Source organism: Sarcophilus harrisii, chromosome 3 (genome assembly GCF_902635505.1).
Source record: "Sarcophilus harrisii chromosome 3, mSarHar1.11, whole genome shotgun sequence".
NCBI classification, from domain to species: Eukaryota; Metazoa; Chordata; class Mammalia; order Dasyuromorphia; family Dasyuridae; genus Sarcophilus; species Sarcophilus harrisii.
The window spans coordinates 539,433,714-539,456,267 of record NC_045428.1 but is presented as its reverse complement, the minus strand read 5'-3'; the positions used below and the strand labels follow the sequence as shown (position 1 = coordinate 539,456,267).

The 22,554-nt window shown below is 39.8% G+C and overlaps 1 protein-coding gene across 1 annotated transcript; it reads left to right on the top strand.

Moving 5' to 3' along the window:
* The first annotated feature begins 1,401 nt into the window (after positions 1 to 1,401).
* TMEM35B (transmembrane protein 35B) lies at positions 1,402 to 21,729 on the top strand. The gene is made up of 3 exons (XM_031962105.1): positions 1,402 to 1,639; positions 11,992 to 12,172; positions 21,412 to 21,729. The coding sequence occupies exons 1-3, from the start codon at positions 1,532 to 1,534 to the stop codon at positions 21,522 to 21,524; spliced, it is 402 nt and encodes a 133-aa protein (XP_031817965.1). The 5' UTR covers positions 1,402 to 1,531; the 3' UTR covers positions 21,525 to 21,729.
* The last annotated feature ends 825 nt before the right edge of the window (positions 21,730 to 22,554 follow it).

Genomic DNA, 22,554 nt, shown 5'->3' with positions numbered 1-22,554 from the left:
CTCTCTTCAGCTAGCTCTTCCAAAACCCGTCTCCTGCCTTCTTCCCCAGGGCTTGCATTTGCACCAAAGCTGCTGCTGAGCATCCCAAGCCCCCCAAACAAAAGCAGCCTCCCTCAGTCTCTGGCTGAAGGGCTGACACTAGGAAGGGAATACAGAGGTCCCTGGCCTTTGGCCACCTGGTCTTGGCTGCGGATCCCTCTCTATGGTCTGCATCCCATCTAGAGGCCCAGGAAGCTACCCGGTTGGATTGGAATTGGGGTGATGGGCCCTCCAAATGTAGGGCAAAACCAGGAGGGAACTAAAGGAAAAAGAGGGGGGGGAATGGCTAACTCAGGCCGCAAACACCGTCTCCTCCCTAATTACCCAGAGAAGAAACTAAGAGAAAATCGGGCTATTTCAGGCAAAGACAAAAGAATAAAAATAAGCATTTCCATTTTTGTCTCATTTAACAGTTTACAAAGTGCTTTCCGCATCACAGCCTTGAGAGGCAGGGCAAGGATTATTATCCCCATTTTTAATCACAGAATGTCATATCTGGGAGGGACCTTCTGACACAGAACGTGAGAGGTGGGCGGGGGTCTGCGCTCATAGAAGGTTTGAGCCGGAAGGGTTCTTGAAGCACGGAATGTCAGAGATGGAAAGGACCTTAAGAGCACAGTATTTCAGAATTGGAAGGGATTTTAGAACAGAGAATGTCAGGGCCGGGAGGCCCCTTAGAACCCGGGAGGTCAGAAATAAAAGGAACCTTATAGAACACAGAAGGAAGCGCCGGGAGGGACCAGAGTATAGGGGATCAGGTTGGGAGAATTATCAGAAGAGAATGTCAGGGCCGGGAGGCCCCTTAGAACCCGGGATGTAGAAATAAGAGGAAGCTGAGCACACAGGAGGGAGCACGGGCAGGGATTATGAGGGCAGTCTGAGATGGGGGTGCCCTAGAGCATGGAAAGCCGGGACGAAGGCGGACTCGGCGACGAGACCGAGGGGCCCTAGCCCAGGGCGAGGGCCCTGAGAATCACTGGGGGCCGTTTCCCGGGAGGAGGCAGTGCGGGAGGGGACGGGACTGTCTCGGATCTCCTGGGTCCCGGCAAGTTCTCGGCATTTGGGGCCACGGCCGCGGCTGGGCGGGCGCCGGCCCGGGCCGCCTCCTTCTCCGCGCGGGGGACACGGCGGGACATCGGCCTGGGAGCGGGGAGGCCCCGGGGGGGGCGGGGGCGGAGACGGGCCTCTCCGCCTCCCCTCGCGTCCTCCTCCTCGGTCGGGGCCCAGGGAGACTAAAGGCGAGTCTGTGACGGCCCCGAGCGCCCGGCGGGGAGGGCGGGGCCGCGGCGGGGAGGCGGGGCCGCGGGGCGGGGGGGAGGAAGTAGGGGGTAGGGGTAGGGTAGGGGCAGGGGCAGGGGCAGGGGCGGGGGCGGGGTGGGGGAGGCATGGGGTGTTGGAGAGTCTGAAGGCAGGGCTGGAGTGGCTGGCGTCCCAGCTGGTCTGGGACCGCTCCCTCCCCCCGGGCCGCCCCCGGACGGCGCGCGAGACCACGATGCTCGTGTTCGCGGTGCTGCGCCTGCTGCTGGGGCTCTTCTTCATGCTCACGGGGGCGGTCAAGCTCTCCGAGTGTCACGTCCCGGGCCAGGCGTACGTGCAGATGGTGAGCGGCGGCGGGGGCGGGGGCGGCGCGCGCCCGCGGCGCCGGGGCGGCCGTGGCCGCGCGCCCCCGCACGCTTTAGCCGCACGGGATGTTTCTGGGCGTGGGGGCCGGGACGGTGAGCCAGGGGGCGCCCTCCGGGGGCGGGAGGGGGGACTCGGGGGAGCCGCCGCCTCCCTTCGCGGACATCCCGCCGGAGTCACAACAGGGCCGGCTCTTTAATTTCGGGCCCTGTCCCTCGGGGAGGGCGTTCCGCGCTCTCCCGGCTCGTGGAAGCCGGGGCGCCGGGCGCGGGAGAAGCCCGGGAGCCCCGTCTGACGGCACAGTGGGCGGCCCCGTCGGGAGGCTGGGCGCTGAGTGTGACGCTGGCCGTGGGGCCCGGGCAGGCTCGGGCCTCGTCTCGCCGGTGGGACGGGGCTCGGCGGGACGGGTCCGCGCGCCCGCTCACAGCTGTGGAAACGCGCGCCGTGCTTTTATTCCCTTTTCTAACGGGCGCCGTCCGTCCTGGCTCCGCCACAGCCCCCGCTCCTCAGCGGGGGGAGGCCCGCGGTATCAGGGGCAGCTTGGGGCTGACTTGTACAAGTGACGGCTCCCCGGGGGCCTGTGCGGGCGTGCTCGGCAATCGTCTGTTCTTTCCGTCCCCAGCCCGAGCGAAGGGCATCTCGTGGCGCCCTCCCCCCGCCCTTGTGGTGGCGCCCTCCCCCGGCCCTTGTGGTGGCGCCCTCCCCCGGCCCTTGTGGTGGCGCCCTCCCCCGGCCCTTGTGGTGGCGCCCTCCCCCGGCCCTTGTGGTGGTCCCCGTGTTCCTTGTCTTTGAGGGGCTGTCTCCCCTTCCACCCCTCACCCCATGCCCGGGAGGCTCTGCCAACTCACAGCCCCGCTAGTCTCTAATTCCCTCTAACACCCAGCGCACATGCCGTCTCTTACAGAGGCCTTTGTTTCCCTTTAAAGCTTTTCTGTACTAAGTCACTTTATCCGTGACCACGTTGTTCTTCCTCCCTTCTCCTCACCCGGGAAGACTCTGTAGTTAGAACCTTGAGGGCAAGGCCTGGCCATCTTTGTACCTATCCCAGTGCCCAGCTTTCATAAATTCTGCAGCGAATTCCCTCAAGCCCCTTGTGGAGGGGGGAGGGGGAGCTCCTCGTGGTCCTGTGGCTGATTGAGTGATGGAAGCTCCCACCCTTGGAAGGAGAAGGGCCCCCCTCCTTTTTCAGAGTGCCAGCTCCGTCTAAGCTCGTTGGTGCGGATGAGCTGCTCAGCCCCTCACCTAACTTGTAGGGTGTATTTATGATCCTCATAACCCCTCTGTGGGATAGGAGTTATTGGTCCACATTGAGAGGTGTGAGGGTCGTGGGCAATTTCCTTCACTTCTCAGGGCCTCCTGGGTTAGAGCCCGGTCTTCTTGGCTTCCTGCTTAAGAACCGAACTGCTTCCATGGGACCCCTCACAGAAGGGAGGCTTTGTTCCCCTATTCCTCAGAAGTTTTGGGGAAGATTATTCACGGGCAAGAAGGTGCCCTGGTGGGGAGTTTGGGGAGGGAAGAAGAGATTGCCTTTCCCGCCCCTCGCTGTGTAATTAATCACCCGGGCCTTGATCTTCCTTCCTTCCCTGGCTTGATTTAGGAGAGGACGTGCAGCTGGGCAGTTCAGGGAGGGTGGAGGAGCTGGCAGGACTAAGGATAGTCTAGGACAGGCAGTGTAGGCAGCAAAGTTTAGCCAAGATGGGGCAGGGTCTCTCAGCAGAAGAAAGAGGTGTTTGGTGGGAGTGGCAGAGAAATGGGGCAGGAGCAGAAATCGTCCTTAGACTCCATCTCTTCACGGCATCTCCTGCATCGGTATCAGGTGCCAGCTCAGGAGACTTCCTGGGGTCCTTCTGTGTTTGGACAAAGACCTAAATTTCTTAGAAGAAGTCAATGATGTGGGAAATGCGAGAGTTAAGAACATATTAGGTCACTTCAACCTTCTAACCTCTTCTACCCCAAATCTGTTGAGGTATCCTCATCCTCTATCTAGGATTTATTAGCCAACATTTAAGGCAGATCTGTCTAAGATCATTTTCATGCATTTGAAGTCAAGAGAACTGGGTTCTAGCCACTAGCTCTGCCAATGACCTTGCAATAGAATCTTGGGCTATCATAGATGGAAGGAAGCTTAGAGATAACTTTAATACAGTGGTTCTTAAAGTATGGATAAGGGATGCTAGGGGAGAGATCCTCAGTATCCTCTTGGGAGGTTCATGAAAACTAAGTTATCTACCTGATAGCAAGATATTTTATTTTTCACACAGTAAATGCCTCATATGATGGATTTTTCCATATGCAGATATGTGGATACAAGCTCATTGAAGTCCTCAACAAATTTTTAAGAGCATGAAAGGATTCTGAGACCCAAAAGTTTGAGAACCTCTGTTTAATATAAGCTCTCTGGGGAATTAACTTTTATTTTTTCCCCATCTATTAGTATTCTTTCCTTCTTGAAATTATTCTGTATTTCTTGGTATTTTGTTTTCTGGAGAGGCAAGATGACTATCATAATGAACCTGAGATTGGAAGAACTTTGTTCATAACCCACCTCTGACATTTAACATGTGTGTGACCTCTCTAAACTTCAGGTTCCACAACTGTAAAATGGAGGTAATGAGACTTGTAGGAGTTGCTTCATAGGTTTGTTGTGAAGGCTGAAATAACATCATCGATTAGCAAACTTTTAAGCTTTATATTAATGTGAATTATTATTATTTACTTCCTGCCCCTGTTGTGTGGCTATATTCCAGGGCTCTCTTCTGGGTCTTCATCTCTTCTAAGTCTTGTCTCTTGGCTATTCCATCAGCTCTCATGGTTTTAGCTCTTACATCAATGCAGACAACTCCCCAGTCTATTCAGTCTTTATCTCTCTCTTGAGCTCCAGCCCTCATCTCCTTCTCTATGTCTCATAAGTATCTTAAACTCAGTATGTTCTAAACAGAATCACTAAATTTCTTTTCTCCTGAACCTGCCCCGCCTCCTGACATTTTCCTTCCTGAGTAACACAAATCTACTCACTTAAATGCACAACCTAGATATCATTCTTAACTCTTTATGCTCCTTTAAACAATACTGCTCCTATCCCTTCCTAGAGATGAATTTCAAAATCTTGTGGATTCTATCTTCACACCTCTCTCATCCATTCTTTCCTCCACACTAACATCCCAGTTACCCTGTTTTATGCCCTCATCATCTCTATGTGGAATATTGCAATTATCTCCTGATTTTTTCCCCTTCATCGTACCTATCCATTCTTCCATCATCCTCATAGCTGCCTTGTGGATATTCATAATGATAACAGCAGTAGCTGGCATTTATGTAATGCTTTAGAGTTTGTAAAGCACTTCACAAATTTATCTCAATTGATCTTCACAATAATCCTGAGAGCTAGCTGCTGTTATTATCCTTATTTTACAGATGAGGAAATGGAGGCAGACCATTTAATTTCCCTGTTTAAGCTTTTGAGGCAGAGCCATCCTCCTCTAAATATTCAAAGAAGAGACAGAATAGGCAGTTTTCAAATGAAGAAATCCAATCTATCAACAACCAAGTGGGGAAAAATTGCTCTATAACATTAATGAAAACTTTGAGGTTCTATCCATCAGGTTGACAAAAATGGCAAATGGCAATTACTGGAGAATCTGTGGGAAAATAGGTACATTATTGCATTGTTAGTGGAGCTGTGAATTGGTCCAGTCATTCTGTAGAACAATTTGGAATTCTGCCCCACAAACTACTCAGCTATGCATAAACCCTTTTTGTCCCAGTGATAAACAGAGCTCCTGCTCCAAGAAGATAAAAAGAAAAAGGGGCCTATATTACAAAATATTTATGGATTTTTTAAATAGTGGCAAAGAAATGCAAACACTCATCAACTGAGGAATAGTTGAATGAGTGATGGCATATGAATATAATGAAATATTGTGATTATAAGAAATGTTGAAAGGGATGGCTTCAGAGAATAAAACAATGACATGGTATAAGCAGAATTAGGATAACAATTTATACAATATTAACAATAGTGAAAAGAGAAACAACTTTGACAGACTTAAGAACTCTGATGACCAATCAGAATTCCAGAGGACTAGTGATAAAACCAACTACTCATGTCCTGAAGAAGAGATGATAAACTCAAGGTGCAGAACGAGGCATAGGTTTTTGGACATAGGCAGTATAGGAATTTCTTTTGCTTAAATATGCATATTGTTATAAAGATTTCCTTTTTCTTCTCTTTAAATGGAGGAGGGATGATAGGAGAGAGAAGAGGGCTAGAGCTAGGGTTGTTCAAAAAAGGAAGAGAAAAGATGATGATTGTAATATTTTTAAAACGCACAGAAAAGAATAAAAGGGATCAAGAAGAAGCATAGGCATTCAAGAATTTATTTGCTTAAAAGTATAAATAAGTTTTAAGTAATAAAGATTCCCACTTCATGACAGCCTTGTGCAATTATGCCTCACTTAAATCCAATTTATGTCTGAGTCCAAAGATATCACCCATTTCATTTTACCCTTTTCATCTATCTCAGACACAATGGGCAATGGACAAGTGACAAAGAAGCAGGTGCAGAAACATTTTGTGAAGATAATTCCACATACCTTTAGTACATGGAAAGTATGCCCATTTATGGTCAAACTTAAGACATGCATACCTATGAAATTCAGCAAACCCGAAAGATGAATAGTTCTTGCTGAGAGAAAACTCAGGCAGGTATCATGTCCAAATAGCAATTCTGAGTGAGAGAAGACTGATAAATGAAGACCAGCTTGATGAAATTGGATACTCATTTTTCTATAGTAGTTATAATGATAGGGAATATTGTGAAACTGTGCAGGTTTTACAATCAAAACTAATCCAAAAAGCTTGTATGCCTTCAAAAAAGAGAAAATGATGAACTCATGGCAATGTAACTGCTGTTATCATTGGGTACGCTCCCACCAAAATGAACCCTGATCAGGTCAAAGAAAAATTTTATAAAAACATAAGAGTCCTTCATCATCAATGCGTTGGAAGAAGACAAACTTATAATTCTGGGTGACTTTAATGCCAGTAAACACTGACCAGACATAGTAGGGAATCCTTGAAAGAAATAGAGTTAGAAGACTTGTGCATCTCATGATTTTTCTCATCACTAACTAACACTCCCTTCCATTTATCTAAATACAAAAAAACTTTGTGGATATGGTCTTGCAACAAACATAGGCATATAATATACTAGACAAAGAAGATGCGAAAAGTACAAAGGTGATTTGTGGCAGAATGCTGGACTGATCATAGACTTATCCTCTCCAATCTAATTATTCACTGTCGACAAAAGTGTGGCCCCCAAGACAAGATAGTTATCAGAAGCCTCAATTCAACACATTAGAGCCAACACACTCTGGTAACAGTAGAGAAGAGAAGGAGTGGGCAAGCTTTCAAAGATTTGATATATAGCGTTACATTTACTCATCTGGACCAGAATACTTGTAAACATCAAGATTGGCCTGATAAAAATGATGGGAAAATTCAGAAGTTGCTAAAAGAAAAATGTGAATCCCACAGTTTACCAAAAGGATAGTTCACTTGTCTCTAAGAAGGCAGTGTTTAATTCCATCAAAAATAAAGTACAATAGAAACTTAGAAATGCAGCATTTTTGGGGGGTTCATTTAGAAGGCAGATGAATTTCAGTTTTACCTTTATAATAATAATCCAAAGTAACTTTTGTAATGTTCTGAATGCTATTTATGGGCCAAAGACCTTTGATGCATCTCAACTACTCAGTGCTGATGGAACTACATTGATTAATGATAAAGACATGATGTTGGAGAGATGAACAACTGCCATAGTGTTCTGAACTGACAGTCATCAATCAATGCTGAAGCCATTGACCATGAACCCCAGGTTGAAGTTAATCTCTCTCTAACTGAACTTCCAATGAAGAAGAGGTTTTGAATACCATTAGGTTTTTCTTATGTGGCAAAGTTTACTGAAATTTTCTGGGTTATAGGCAAGAGGAAGTTATTTCCCAGGAGTTTCAGGATACTTCCATTGTCCAGCTCTGTAAAGGAAATCTATAGCTCTTTCTCTGGGAATGGAACACATCATCAGATTGAAAGTGTTGACAAAAAAAGGAAGATGACAAATGTTGGAATTACTTTAGGAAAAAAGGTACATTAATACATGATTGGTAGAGAAATGAATTGGTCAGGCCATTCTGAGAAGCAATTAGGAACTATGCCCCAAAAGTTACCCAATTTTGCATACCTTTTGATAATAGCACTTCTATAATGCTTTAAATTTTGCAAAGTACGTATGTATTATCTCACTTGATTCTCACAAAAATCTTGGGAGAGAGAGATATTAATATCCCTTTTTATAGGTGAGGAAACAGACTGAGTGGTTAAGTGATTTGCCTAGGGTTACAAAACTAGTAAGTCCTTGAGGCTGGATTTGAACTCATGTCTTCCTGACTCCAAATCTAACTCTTACTTACTGAGTCACCTAGCTCTCTGCAATGCTACTATAAGTATAAAGTCCATAATCCAAAGAGATTAAAAAAGAAGAGAAAGACATATATGTAAAAATATTTATAGCAACCCTTTTGTAGTGGCAAAAATATCAATTCAGAAATGTCTGAACAAATTGTGCTATATGAATGTAATAGAATTAGATTGGATTGTAAGAAATGAAGAGATAGCCTCAGAGAAGTTTGAGAAGACTTTGTATAAATTGATGAAGAATAAAATGAGCAGAACCAGGAGAACAATTTGTATAGTAACATCAGCATTATGAAATTGAACAATTTTGAAAGAACTTTGGTGAACACAATGATCATCCATGATTCCAGAGGATCAGTGATACTTCCCACCTCCTGACAGATGGACTCAGAGTCAAGATGCAGAATAAGACGTATGTTGGACATGGTCAGTGTGGAGATTTGTTTTGCTTGACTATGTATATTTGTTACAAGAGTTTTTCTTTTTCCTTGAGTTTGAGTAATGGGGGAAATATATGGAAGGGAGAAAAATAAATTCTTGAGAATTAAAAAAAAAAAAAAAGGAACTAGCACTTTTCATAGCTTAGCTCAAATATTATCTCTTTAAGAGAGAACTTTGCTGATTTTCCCAGTTGTTTTATTCCCCTCAAATACTTTGTAATCCTTGCACATATTTTTTATTTATTTCTCTGACAACTTTTCTCTTTTACTCCCAGAACATCAGCACACTGATGGCAGGGACTGTCACTTTGGTCATTGTATCCCCTTGTACTTAGTAGGTGTTTAATATTTATTGAATTGAATGGGGAGGTTATACAAGATGATCTCTTAAAATTCTCTTTGATCCTTTCATTCTGTAGTCCTACAATGTATATGGCATAGTCCTGTGGTTGTTCAAAGTGATTTTTTTTTTTTTTTTGTGGCTAGTGTCAACCAGGTGGTATGGTGGTTAGAGAGATGGGCCTGGAGTAAAGAAGAGATGAGTTCAGATCCAGCTTCAGACATTCATTAGTTGTACAGTCAAGGGCTAGTCACTTGACTTCTATTTTCCTCAGTTTCCTTATTTGTAAAATGGAAGAATAATAGTCCCTGCCAGATTGTTGTGAGAATCAAATGTGATAACAAATGCAAATCATTGAAATTAGTGCATTGCCTGGAACATAGTAAGAAGTATACAAATATTAGCTCTCTTCTTCTTCTTCTTCTTCTCCTTTTCCTCTTCCTCCTCCTCCTTCTTGTTCTTCTTGTTCTTGTTTTCCTTACTTTTGCTCTTGTTCTTTTTCTTCCTCCTCCTCTTGCTCTTGTTTTTCTTCTCCTCTTTCTTTCTCCTCCTCCTCTTTCTTTTCCTTATCCATTTCATACTGGGAAGTTAGGTGGTACAATGGATAGAGTGCTGGACTTGAAATTTCAAATTTCAAATCTGACCTCAAATCCAGCATCAGACATTTATTAACTGGGTGATTCTGAGCTGGTCACTTAAATTTCTATCTGTCTCAGTTTCCTTATCTTCCTATCTGTCTCAGTTTTTCTCATCATAAAATGGGGATAATACTAGCTACCTCCCAGGGTTTTTGTGAGAATCAAATGAGATGATGTTTATAATGAGCTTTGAGAACCTTAGTCTTTATCCTATTATGTTAGCTGTAATCCTAAAATTGCACTTATCATTAGCTGTAATAATCATGAAATTTTGTACATTGATACTATGTTGGCCAGTATCCAATGATACTACATATTACACCAACCTGCTCTCTGCTTTGGCAATTTCAAAGGCTGAATGGAGACCCAATTAGAAAGAATTCTCTAATGGCAAGGCAGCTAGCAATGGTAGATAAGGATATAGCTACAGATACCCTGAAGCTTGATGGAAGAGATGACTTATTGAATTGTAGAATTGGGATCCAAAAAGACCTTGAACTAATGAGATGAAATTTAATAGGAATACAAAATCTGGCACTTATATTTTTTTAAAAAGTCAATTGAACAAATGTAGAGTAGAGGAGATTTGGCTTAATTAGGTAATGAATATGAAGAAGACCTAAAGCTTTAAGTAAATGTATAAATTCAATATAAGTCAAAAAGATAATATGGTAGTCAAAAAAATCACTTTAAAATTTTTAAAAAATTGCCTGTATTTATGATTTCTTTGATGTAAGGAATTCCCAAAGAGAAAGCTAATTCAAATCAGCAATAATTCTGTAATCTGTCTACAATTTGGGGGGGTACTCATTGTTTATATTCACATAATCTTTATGAATCAAAGGTGGGGTTTGAACTCTTAAGTCCAAGACCAGCTCTACAGTTTTATTGAAACTTTGCTTAATAATAATGATAACTAGCATTTTTTAGTGCCTACTGTGTGCTAAGTGCAGTGCTAAAGCACTTTTCAAATATCATCACCTTTGATCTTCACTACAACCCTGGGAGGGAGGTGTTACTATTATCATTATTTGACAGTTGACAGGAAACTGAGGCAAATAGCATTAAAAGACTTGTCCAAGATCACATGGTAAGTGTCTGAGGAAGAATTTGGACTTGGATCTCCCTGACTCCAGGGTTAATTCTATATTCTTACTGAGTTTTTGGCTGTATTTAGAGGCAAAGTTGTTCAGAATGAGCAAGATGACAGTCCTGCTGTCCATTATCCTGATCAGACTGCATCTTAAACATTGTGTTCAATTCTGAGTGTCCTGTTTTAGGAGGGACTTTTGACAAGTTAGGTTTATCTAGAGGAGGGAAACTTGGAGATGCCTGAAGAATTTACCCTATAAAAATCCATGGATTGAACTGGGATGTTTATTCTGGAGAAGAGAAGAATGAAAAAGGAATAAGGAGAAATTGTGGGTTTTAGTTCAGTGAAGGAAGACATAATAAAGATGTTCAGATATTAGAAAGATTGTAATGTAGTAAGATTCAACTTGTTTTTCCCTGATAGAATGTAAACCCTTTGAAGGCAGAGACCATTCCATTATTTTTATTTTCATTATTATCAATTTTCTTGGTTTTTCAGTTTCAGTGCTTAGTACTGTGCTTGATTTGTTAACTGATTGATTGATTGCTATGCTCGACTCCATAGGGCGAAACTAGAAGAAAAGGGGGCAAGTTCAGGAGGAAGGGAAATTTCAATTCTAGATAAGGTGATATTTTTATATAATCAGGAACGTCCAACAGTGGAACAGGCTGCCTCGACACTAATGCTTTTCTCCAGTGTCACTGGAGATGTTGGAGCAGATGCTGGATATTGTGTTAGACACACGGTAGAGGGATTCCTACTCAGATATGAATTGAACTACAATTGCTTTGAGGCCCCTTTCAAGTCTGAGATTCTCTGATTCTAAATAGAAGCAGCTGACCAATTTAGAAACCAATAGGAGTGCATTTTGTAAACCTTAAAGTTCTAAGTAAATGTGAGGAAAGGCAATAATAATAGTTGTTGGTACTGTCAAATGTTTGTCTAAGAAATGAGCATGATTTTTAGCAGTGGAAATGATTTTTTAAAAAGCCAATAACTAAGTGCTTTGCTATTGCACCCTAAGGTCTACAAGACCTTTAAATTATTTCACTTGCAACTGATTCCCCCTTGATTCCCAGTTAGAAGGTGAGTTTCTTGAGACCAGGAACTTCTTGTTTTTTTTATTCATATCCCCAGTTATTTGCATTCATTCATTTTTCCCTAGAAAAATCCATTTCTATAGTTGAGAAAGAGACTCAGAACACAGAGACATGGAGACTTTTTCCTTTTGATCCCTTAATATCCCTTCCTTGGCAAGCTGTATGGATGGGCTCCTAGAACTCTCTTAGCAACCAGCATTCATAAATTCTCATTGACTAATGCTGTTTATTCCTTGTCTTTTCTAGAGGTCTCAGGCTGCAAAGCTTGCTCATGTGTTACCACTGAAGAGCTTGGGCTTCAATCCAGATCCTGGAGAACTTCTGGTTATAATAGGCTGGGTGGAACTCGTGTCTGGTCTCCTATTGGCCTTGGGACCCCCTTTACTACAGGATATCAGCATCATTTTGCTCCTTCTGCTTTCTGTGGGTAAGTGGGGCCAGGGCTGAAGTTTGGTTGGGGCTGAGTCTTCCTCCTCTCCCATTTGTTCTTCTCCCCATGGTCATGAATGTGTCCTTTTTGATAAGCTGGGAAAAGGATGTGTGTGTGTGTGTGTGTGTGTGTGTGTGTGTGTGTGTGTGTGTGTGTGTTTTCCCTTAGCTTTTGGAGGGCCTTTCCTTCTTTCCTACTCTAAACCCTCTTGGTTTTAGGTTAGAAGTTCTTAACTTGGAGTTTGTGAACTTGTTTATTTAACTGCTAACTGTACTTTGAGGTAACTAGTATCCTTAGTAATCCGATGTATTTTATGAATTAAAGATTGTTCTGAGAAGGGTCCATAGACTTCATCAGATTGTCTGAGGGGTCAAGGATGCAAAAATGATTAAAAATTCCAGATCTACATAGAAAAGGGAAAAGGAGCCACATGTATATAGCAGCCCTTTTTGTAGTGGCAAGGAACTGGAAACAGAGTGGATGCCCATCAGTTGGAGAATGGCTGAATAAGTTACAGGACATGAATGTTGTGGAATATTATTGTTCATAAGAAATGATCAGCAGGATGATTTCAGAAAGGCCTGCAGAGATTTCCATGAACTGATGCTGAGTGAAGTGAGTAGAATCAAGAGAACATTGTACACAACAACAACAAGGTTATGTGATGATCAATTCTGCTCTTTTCAACAATGAGGTAATTCAGGCCAATTCCAATAGACTTGTGATGGAAAGAACCATTTTCATCCAGAAGGAGAACTATGGAGACTGAATGTGGATCACAGCATAGTTTTTTCACCTTTGTTGTTGTTTGCTTGTGTTTTTTTCTTTCTCATTTTTTCTTTTTGATTTGATTTTTGTTATGCAGCATGATAAATGTGGAAATATACTTAGAAGAATTGCACATGTTTAACATATATTGGATTACTTACTGTCTAGGAGAGGGCATGAGGGAAAGGAGGGAGAAAAGTTTGGAACACAAGGTTTTGCAAGGGTTAATGTTGAAAACTATCTTTGCATGTATTTTGAAAATAAAGAGCCACTATTTTAAAAAATAAAAATTAAAAAGTGATTATTAAAAAAAGAATCCCAGATCTAGGCTGAGGTTGCTGGGCTTCATACAATTTATAACTACAGCTACATTTATCTTTTTTGACACCCCCAACATTCCTTTATTTATTTTTAGCATTTAAAATTTTTTTGAGTTCTGAATTATCTCTTCCTCTTCCCTTTTCTCTACCTATTAAGAAGGCAAATAGTAATAGTATATCAGTCATATAGTTTGCATTTTCTTTTAGTGCAGGCATTCATGGGTTGGAAATCAGTTCCTCTGACACAGACCAGGTCTCTTGGCAGTCCCAGTTCTTCTTCTTCCCCTCCAATCCTCATACTTCCATCCATGTAGAAGAGTATTCTACTTGTTGCCAAGAACATTTTTTAAAATTTAATTTATTTTTTATTTATTTAAAAATGTTTTAATAATAGCTTTTTATTTTCAAAATTCATGTGAAAATAGTTTTCAACATTCACCCTTGCAAAACCTTGTGTTCCAAATTTTCTCACTCTCTCCTCACCCCCAGGCAGCAAATAATCCAATATAGGTTAAACATATATAATTCACTTATATTTATTTCCACAATTATCATGCTGCACAAGAAAAATCTGATCAAAAAGAAAAAAAATGAGAAACAACAAAAAAGGTGAAGATGCTGTTTTGTGATCTACCCTCAGTTCCCACAGTTCTCTCTCTGAGTGCAGATGGCTCTCCATAAAATCATTGAAACTGGCCTGAATCATCTCGTTGTTGAAAAGGGCCACATCCATCAGAATTCATCATCATACAATCTTGTTGTTTCTGTATATAATGATCTCCTGGTCCTGTTCATTTCACTCAGCATCAGTTCCTGTAAGTCTCTCCAGGCCTTTCTGAAATCATCCTGCTGGCCATTTTTTACAGAACAATATTATTCCATAACATTCATATACCATAACTTATTCAGCCATTCTCCAATTGATGGGCATCCACTCTGTTTTCAGTTTCTTGCCACTATAAAAAAGGCTGCCCCAAACATTTTTGCACATGTGGGTTCCTATCATTTGACCATTTATCAATTGGAGAATTGTTTGTATTCTTATAAAATTGAGTCAATTTTCTATATATTTTACAAATGAGGCCTTTATCAGAGCCCTTGGATATAAAATTTTCCTCCCAGTTTTCTGTTTCCCTTCTAATCCTAGTTGCATTGGTTTTATTTGTACAAAACCTTTTTAATTTAATATAATCAAAATTATCCATTTTGCCTTACATAATGTTCTCTAGTTTTTCTTTGGACATAAATTCCTTCCTTCTCCACAGATCTGAGAGGTAGACTATCCTTTGTTCACCTAATTTGCTTATAGTATTACCCTTTATATCTAAATCATGAATCGTTTTCTACCTTATTTTGGTATAGGGTATTAAGTGTTGGTCAATACCTAATTTCTGGCATACTGTTTTCCAATTTTCCCAGGAATTTTTGACAAATGATGAGTTCTTATCCCAGAAAGCAGGATTCTTTGGGTTATCAAACACTAGATCTGCTGATCAACTACTCTATTTCTTAGCCAGTACCAAATGGTTTTGATGACCACTGCTTTATACTATAGTTTTAGATCTGATACAGTTAGGCTAGCTTCTTTGGATTTTTTCCCCCACTAATTCCCTTGAAATTCTTGATTTTCTGTTCTTCCAGATGAATTGTGATATATTTTTTTCTACTTCTATAAAATAATTCCTTGGCAGTTTGATTGGTATGGTACTGAATAAGTAGATTAATTTAGATGGAATTGTTATTTTTTATTATATTATATATTTTATTATATTTATTATATATATTTATTATTATATTTATAATAATATATATTATATTATATATTATTATATTGGTCTATCTATGAGCACTTGATATTCTTCCAATGGTTTAGATCTAACTTTATTTATGTGAAGTATTTTGTAATGTGTTCATATAGTTTGACCAGAAACTTTTTGTGACTGACCTTTTTCCCACCCCAGACTCTTTTTAAAAAAAATATTTTTATTTTTCCTGGTTAGATTTAAAATAATTTCTTTATATTTGTTTTTTAAAACTTTGAGTTCCAGATCCTCTCACCTAACCCTAATCTTCACCCTAACCCCCATTAAGAAAGCACATGTGAAGTTATGCAAAATAATTCCATAAAAGTCATATTGTGAAAGAAAATAGAGATTTTGCCCCCCCCGCAAAAAAAAAATCCCTCAAGAAAAATAAAGTTAAAAAGAAGGAGAGGGAAGGAGGAGAGAATGCTTCAATCTGTAATCAGACATAATCATTTCTTTCTCTGGGTTTGGATAGGATTTTTCATCAAAAGTCCTTCAGAATAGTCATGGATCATTGTATTGCTGAGAATAGCAAAGCCATTCACAGCTGATCATCCCACAACATTGCTGTTACTTTGTACCCAGTATATTTCACTTTGCTTGAGTTCATGGAGGACTTTCCAGGTTTTTTTTGAGAGCATTCTGCTCATCATTTCCCATAGAAAAATAATATTTTTCCATCATAATCATATAATACTATTTATTCTGCCATTCTCCAATTAATGGGTTTCCCTTCGGTTTCCAATTGTTTCCCTGAGGAAGAGAGCTGCTATAACTATTTTTAAACATATAGGTCCTTTTCCTTTTTTAAATCTTATTTTTGGGATTCATGCCTAATAGTGGTATTGTTAAATCAAAGGATATGCATGATTTTATAGTCCTTTGGGCATAATTAATATCTTTTGATCGTTTATCAATTAGGACATGACTCTTATTTTTTTGTAAATTTTTTTATAAATTTACAAATTTGGTTCTTGTATGTTTGAAAAATGAGGCTTTATTAGAGAAACCTGCTTCAAAATTCTTTTTACAAGTACTATTGTTAACTGTATTTCCTCCTGTTTATTTATTCTACTCTCTCTCTCCTTTCATCCTGTTCCTCCTGAAGAGTTTTTATTTTTTCTGATGACCAATCCTTTCCACAATATGCCTTTATTCTATCACTCTCCCCACTTCCTGTGTTCCCTTCCTTTCCTATTTTCCTGCAGATTAAGATAGTTTTCTATACCCATCTTGAGTGTGTATGTTATTTCCTCTTTGAGCTAATTCTGATGAGAGTAAAGTTCACTCACTCACGCTGTGTTTCTCCTCTACCCGTCCACTGTAAAAGCTTTTTCTTGCCTCTTTTATGGAATATAATGTGCACCATTCCACTTCTTTTTCCTTTTATCCCAGTACATTCCTCTCTCACTCCTTTTATTTTTTTTAGATATTATCCCTTCATACTCAGCTCACACCTGTGCCCTCTGTCTATACATACTCCTTCTAACTGCCATAATAATGAAACAGTTCTAATGAGTTACAGTATCATTCTCCCATGTAGCAATATAAACAGATAAACTTTATTAAGTCCCTTATGATATAATTTTCCTGATGACCTCCTTATGCTTCTCCTGGGTCCTGTATTTGGAAATCAAATTTTCTATTTAGCTCTGGTCTTTTCATGCTTGAAAGTCCTCTATTTCATTGAATTTCCACCTTTTCCACTGAAGGATTATACTCAGTTTTGCTGATGGTGATTCTTGGTTGTAAGTCTAGCTCCATTGCTCTCCAGAATATCGTATTCCAAACTCTCTGGTCTGCTGCTAAATCTTGTGGTATCCTGAACATGGTTCCACTGTATTTGAATTGTTTCTTTCTGGATGCTTGAAATATTTATTCCTGGACCTGAAAGTTCTCAAATTTGGTTATGTCTCTGGAAGTTTTCATTTTGGGTTCTTTTTCAGGAGGTGATGGATGAATTCTTTCAATAGCTATTTTACCCTTTTTGTTCTAGAATATCAGGAAATTTTTCCTTTATAATTTCTTGAAAGATGACTTTCTAAGTTGTTTTCAAGTGGAAAATTGTTCTATTCTGTCTTTTTGTGTGTTCTGACACTCTAAAATTTGTTTAGAGTCATTATTTAAAGGAATTTAGAATGGTTTGGGAAGAATCATCTTAACTCCTCTTCCCACCTCTTAACTGTTTTCCTCTTGGACACTGTTCTTGAGAGGCAGTTCTGATGGAGGGTAAGATCATTGGCCTGAGAATCCAAAGACCTGGCTCTGTCTCTTAAAGATCATGTGACTGTAGGCAGATCTCTCCTATTCTACTAGGTTCTTTATCTATAAAATGGGAACAGTACTCACTACCTCCTTTCCTGAGCTGTTATGAGACTCTTAAGTAGATTATGAATATGATTTATAAATTTAGCTATTGTTTCTGACCAGAGGCCAGAGACTGTTATTTTGGCTTTTCTTTTTACACCAAATATTTACTAAAAATACTTGTCATGGTGCTTGGTGACTGACTTTTATTCACCAAAGTTTCCCTCAGCACTTCTCCCTTTTTCCCTCCCAGAGAACTATCCCATATAACAATTTGTTTAAATAACAAAAAAAAGAAAGAAAAAGAAGAGAAAAAAATCAGCAAAATTGATCAATATATTGAAAAAATTTGGAAATATTTACAATGTATCACACCTATGGTCCTCCTACCTCTATAAAAAGGTGGAGTGGGAATATGTCTGCTTTGAAGCTATGCTTATTATTATTTTTTTTATAATTTTGCATCACTTATGTAAAAGTAAATTTGCATCACTCTTTTGGTTGCTTTTTTTGTGTGTTATTCTTTTCATCCACATTGTACTCACTAGCTTTGTTTACCTCTTTATGCAGCAGTTCATGTAGCTCTTCTCATGCTTCTCTGTATTCATCATATTTGTCACTTCTTATGGCACAGTCACATTCCATTACATTTATGTTCAACAATTTGCTTAGCTGTTCCCCAATTGATGGGCATCTACTTACTTTATTTACAAAATTTTGCTGTCATAAAAATGTACTGCATTGTAGAGATTTTGGACTTAAATAGAGAAAAAAGTAGATACAAAGGCTTTCTTCTTATCAGTATCCCCCTTGGATATAAACCTAGTAGTAGAATTTCTGGGTCAAAGAGTAAGGACACTTAAATTACTTTATTTGAAATATTTCGAATTAATTTACAAAATGGATATTCTTTCACAGTGCCATCAACAATGTACTAGTGGGCTCATCTTCCCACAACCCCGCCAACGTCAACTATTTCCATCTCTTGTCATCTTTCCCAGTTTGTTAGGGTGTTAGTGAAATCTCAGGATTGTTTTGATTTTCATTTCTCCTATTATTGGTGATTTAGAGAATATTTTCATATTCATCATTTATAATTTATAATTTATAATTCTTTTTAGAACTGTTTGTTTCATTCTTTGACCACATTTATTTGAGAATGGCTTTTGGTCTTACATACAGTATATATCTACTAAGTATTTATATATCTTAGATGCCAAACTCTTATCAGAGAAATTTGGTATGGAGATTTTTTTCCCCATTCTACCATTTCCTTTCTTATTCTAGATGTATTAATGTTATTTGTACAGATTTTTTTTACTTTCAAGTAATCAAAATTGTCTATTTTATCTTTTGTAATTGCCTCTATCTCTTCTTTATTTAAGAATACATCTTCTAGTTATGAACTGGTACAATCATTCTGGAAAACAATTTGGAACTATGTTCAGAGGGCTGGCTATTTTAAACTGTGTGTACCTTTTGATCCAGCAACATCACTATTAGATCTATATCCCAAAGAGAGCAGAGAAAAGGGAGTAGGACTAATTTACAAACAATTATAGTAACTCTTTTTGTGGGGGCAAAGAATTGGAATTTGAGGGTATGACTGAAGAGGTTGTGCTATGAATATACTGAAAAGGAATGATGCTATGAATATGATGAACACAATGGCTTCAGAAAAACCTGGAAAAACTTACATGAACTGATGCAAAGTGAAGTGAGCAGAATCAGGAGAATCGGCAGAATCCACACAATAATATTATGATGACCAAGTGTGAAAGACTTAACTGTTCTGATAAAGACAATGATTCGAGACAATTCCAGAGGACCTATGATAAAAAATGCTTTGTACCTCCACAAAGAGAACTAATAAATCTTAAGTGCAGACTAAACAAACATAAAAGGTATAGTATGCTTCAACCCACATTCAGTCTCCACAGTTCTCTCTCTGGATACAAATGGCATTTTCTATCTCATGTCTATTGGAATTATCTGGACTAATATATTGCTAAGAAGAGCCATGTTTTATCATAGTTGATCATCACATAATCTTCCTGTTACTGGATATAATGTTTTCTTGGTTCTGCTCACTTCACTCAGCATCAATACATTTAAGTCTTTCCAAGCTTTTCTAAAATCAGTGTGCTCATCATTTCTTACAAAACAATAGTTTTCTTTTTTTTTTTTTTTTTTTTGCATGCCAATTTTTTTTTTTTTTTATTTAATAGCCTTTAATTTACAGGATATATACATGGGTAACTTTACAGCATTAACAATTGCCAAACCTCTTGTTCCAATTTTTCACCTCTTACCCCCCCCACCCCCTCCCCTAAATGGCAGGATGACCAGTAGATGTTAAATATATTAAAATATAACTTAGATACACAATAAGTATACATGACCAAAACATTATTTTGCTGTACAAAAAGAATCAGACTCTGAATTATTGTACAATTAGCTTGTGAAGGAAATCAAAAATGCAGGTGTGCATAAATATAGGGATTGGGAATTCAATGTAATGGTTTTTAGTCATCTACCAGAGTTCTTTTTCTGGGCATAGCTGGTTCAGTTCATTACTGCTCCTTTGGAAATGATTTGGTTGATCTCGTTGCTGAGGATGACCAGGTCCATCAGAACTGGTCATCATATAGTATTGTTGTTGAAGTATGTAATGATCTCCTGGTCCTGCTCATTTCACTCAGCATCAGTTCGTGTAAGTCTCTCCAGGCCTTTCTGAAATCATCCTGTTGGTCATTTCTTACAGAACAGTAATATTCCATAATATTCATATACCATAATTTATTCAGCCATTCTCCAACTGATGGAAATCCATTCAGTTTCCAGTTTTTAGCCACTACAAAAAGGGCTGCCACAAACATTCGTGCACATACAGGTCCCTTTCCCTTCTTTATAATCTCTTTGGGATATAATCCCAGTAGTAACACTGCTGGATCAAAGGGTATGCACAGTTTGATAACTTTTTGAGCATAGTTCCAAACTACTCTCCAAAATGGTTGGATTCGTTCACAACTCCACCAACAATGCATCAATGTCCCAGTTTTCCCGCATCCCCTCCAACAATCATCATTATTTTTTCCTGTCATCTTAGCCAATCTGACAGGTGTGTAGTGGTATCTTAGAGTTGTCTTAATTTGCATTTCTCTGATTAATAATGACTTGGAGCATCTTTTCATATGACTAGAAATAGTTTCAATTTCTTCATCTGAGAATTGTCTGTTCATATCCTTTGACCATTTTTCAATTGGAGAATGGCTTGATTTTTTATAAATTAGAGTTAATTCTCTATATATTTTGGAAATGAGGCCTTTATCAGAACCTTTGACTGTAAAAATATTTTCCCAGTTTATTGCTTCCCTTCTAATCTTGTCTGCATTAGTTTTAAAACAATAGTTTTCCATTACATTCAAATACTACAATTTATTCAGCCCTTCCCCAATTGATGGGCCTCCACTCAATTTCCAGTTCCTTGCCACTACAAAAAGAGCTGCTAAAGAGATGTACATATAGAACTCTTCTCCTTTTTCATGATCTCTTTGAGGTAACAGACCCAGTAGCGACACTGCTTAACCAAAGGGTATACACAGTTTAATAATCCTTTGGGTATAGTTCCAAATTGCTTTCCAGAACTGGATCAATTCACAATTCCAGCAACAATGCATTAGTGTCCCAGTTTTTCCATCTCTCCTCCAACATTCATCATTATATTTTCTTGTCATCTTAGACAATCTGATAGGTTTAAAAACATAATAAAAAAAAAAGAGTATATCTCCCCATAGCTGTGAGAAGTATACGGCCCATTTCTCTTCTAAATTTTTTATAGAATGATTTCTAATAATAAGGTCATATATACATTAAGACTGTACTGTAGAATATAGCATAGGATATTGATCTAAGCCTAATTTCTTCCAGACTCCTTTCCAGTTTCTCAGCAGTTTTTTTCCTAAGTAATGTATGTTTTCCAGTTTTTCAAATGCTGAAATAATGAGTTTTTCCTTAATATTTTTTCTTTTTCCAGGTACAGTCTATAGCTTGCTGTTGCTGAAGGAGCCAGTGTCTTCATGGGCACCCCCAGCCATCTGCCTGGGACTCCTGTTTCTGCTCAGTACCCGTGCCTGCCACTTGTTCTGAGTCAAGGCCAAGCCTGAGGGAAGGGTTGGAGAGGAAGTAGGGAAAGGGAAAGGGAGAAGGGTCATCACTGGGAACTGAACTATCACAGAAGGGTGGGGAATGGAAGCCCATAAGATCTGGCAGTCTGACTTCCATTTCATGTAGATTTGATGACAAGGACACGTTTGGAAAACTACATAAGAGTCCAACCTTGGAATCTGAACTAGCTAATTCTGGGTTTGCTTTATTCTTTCACTGCCCTGGGGACCAGATCCCAATGCATTCCCCTATCTGTCTGTGGGAGAGGCTTTTCTTCCTTCTCTAGCTCATGCTCCTTGGATTGCCCTCTACTCCTTCCCCCATCCATCGCTGTTTTTGTGGCTAAGTTTCTGCATATGTGTATACTATTTTCCCTCATTCTGAATCAACTCAATGTGAGGGAATTCAGATTGGCAAAGCAGGGCGCTAACTTATTTTAAAGAACTGAGAGCCTCCCATTAAAGGAATTGTTAGACTTCCTTTCCATATGTCAAGAAGGGGCATTTAATGGCAAAGTGTCATGCTATGGCAAAACTCTGCTAAAGAGTCTTACATTTCCAATTAGAAAGGAGAAAATTGGGGAGCCCCAAGATGAAAACCATAATTGGGCTCAGAAAAGGAAATGGGCATCCAAAAAAAGAAGGGTGTTGGGGTACAAGACAGAAGCAGGGAGACTCTCAAGCTGGAAAGGTGAATAATAAAGTGGGAATTATAGCCCCAGCTTTAGTATGCTAAGACATAATGGGGTCTTTCCTCCACCAATGCACATCTGAGCTCCTCTGGGCCTTAGTAGGCAGTCTTAACCTTCACTGAATTTTAGAGTGAGAAGGCACTTCGGCAGCCATCCGGCCCAGCCCATTCTCAAAAAGGAATCCACAGCAGCCTTGACAGGTGGTCATTGAACCTCCCCTTGAAAGAAAGGCAATGATCAAGTGAAGAGAATCCTACTACCTGCTGACAGACATAACTCCTTCCACTTTGGGACAGCCCTCCTCATTGGGAAGGTTTTCAG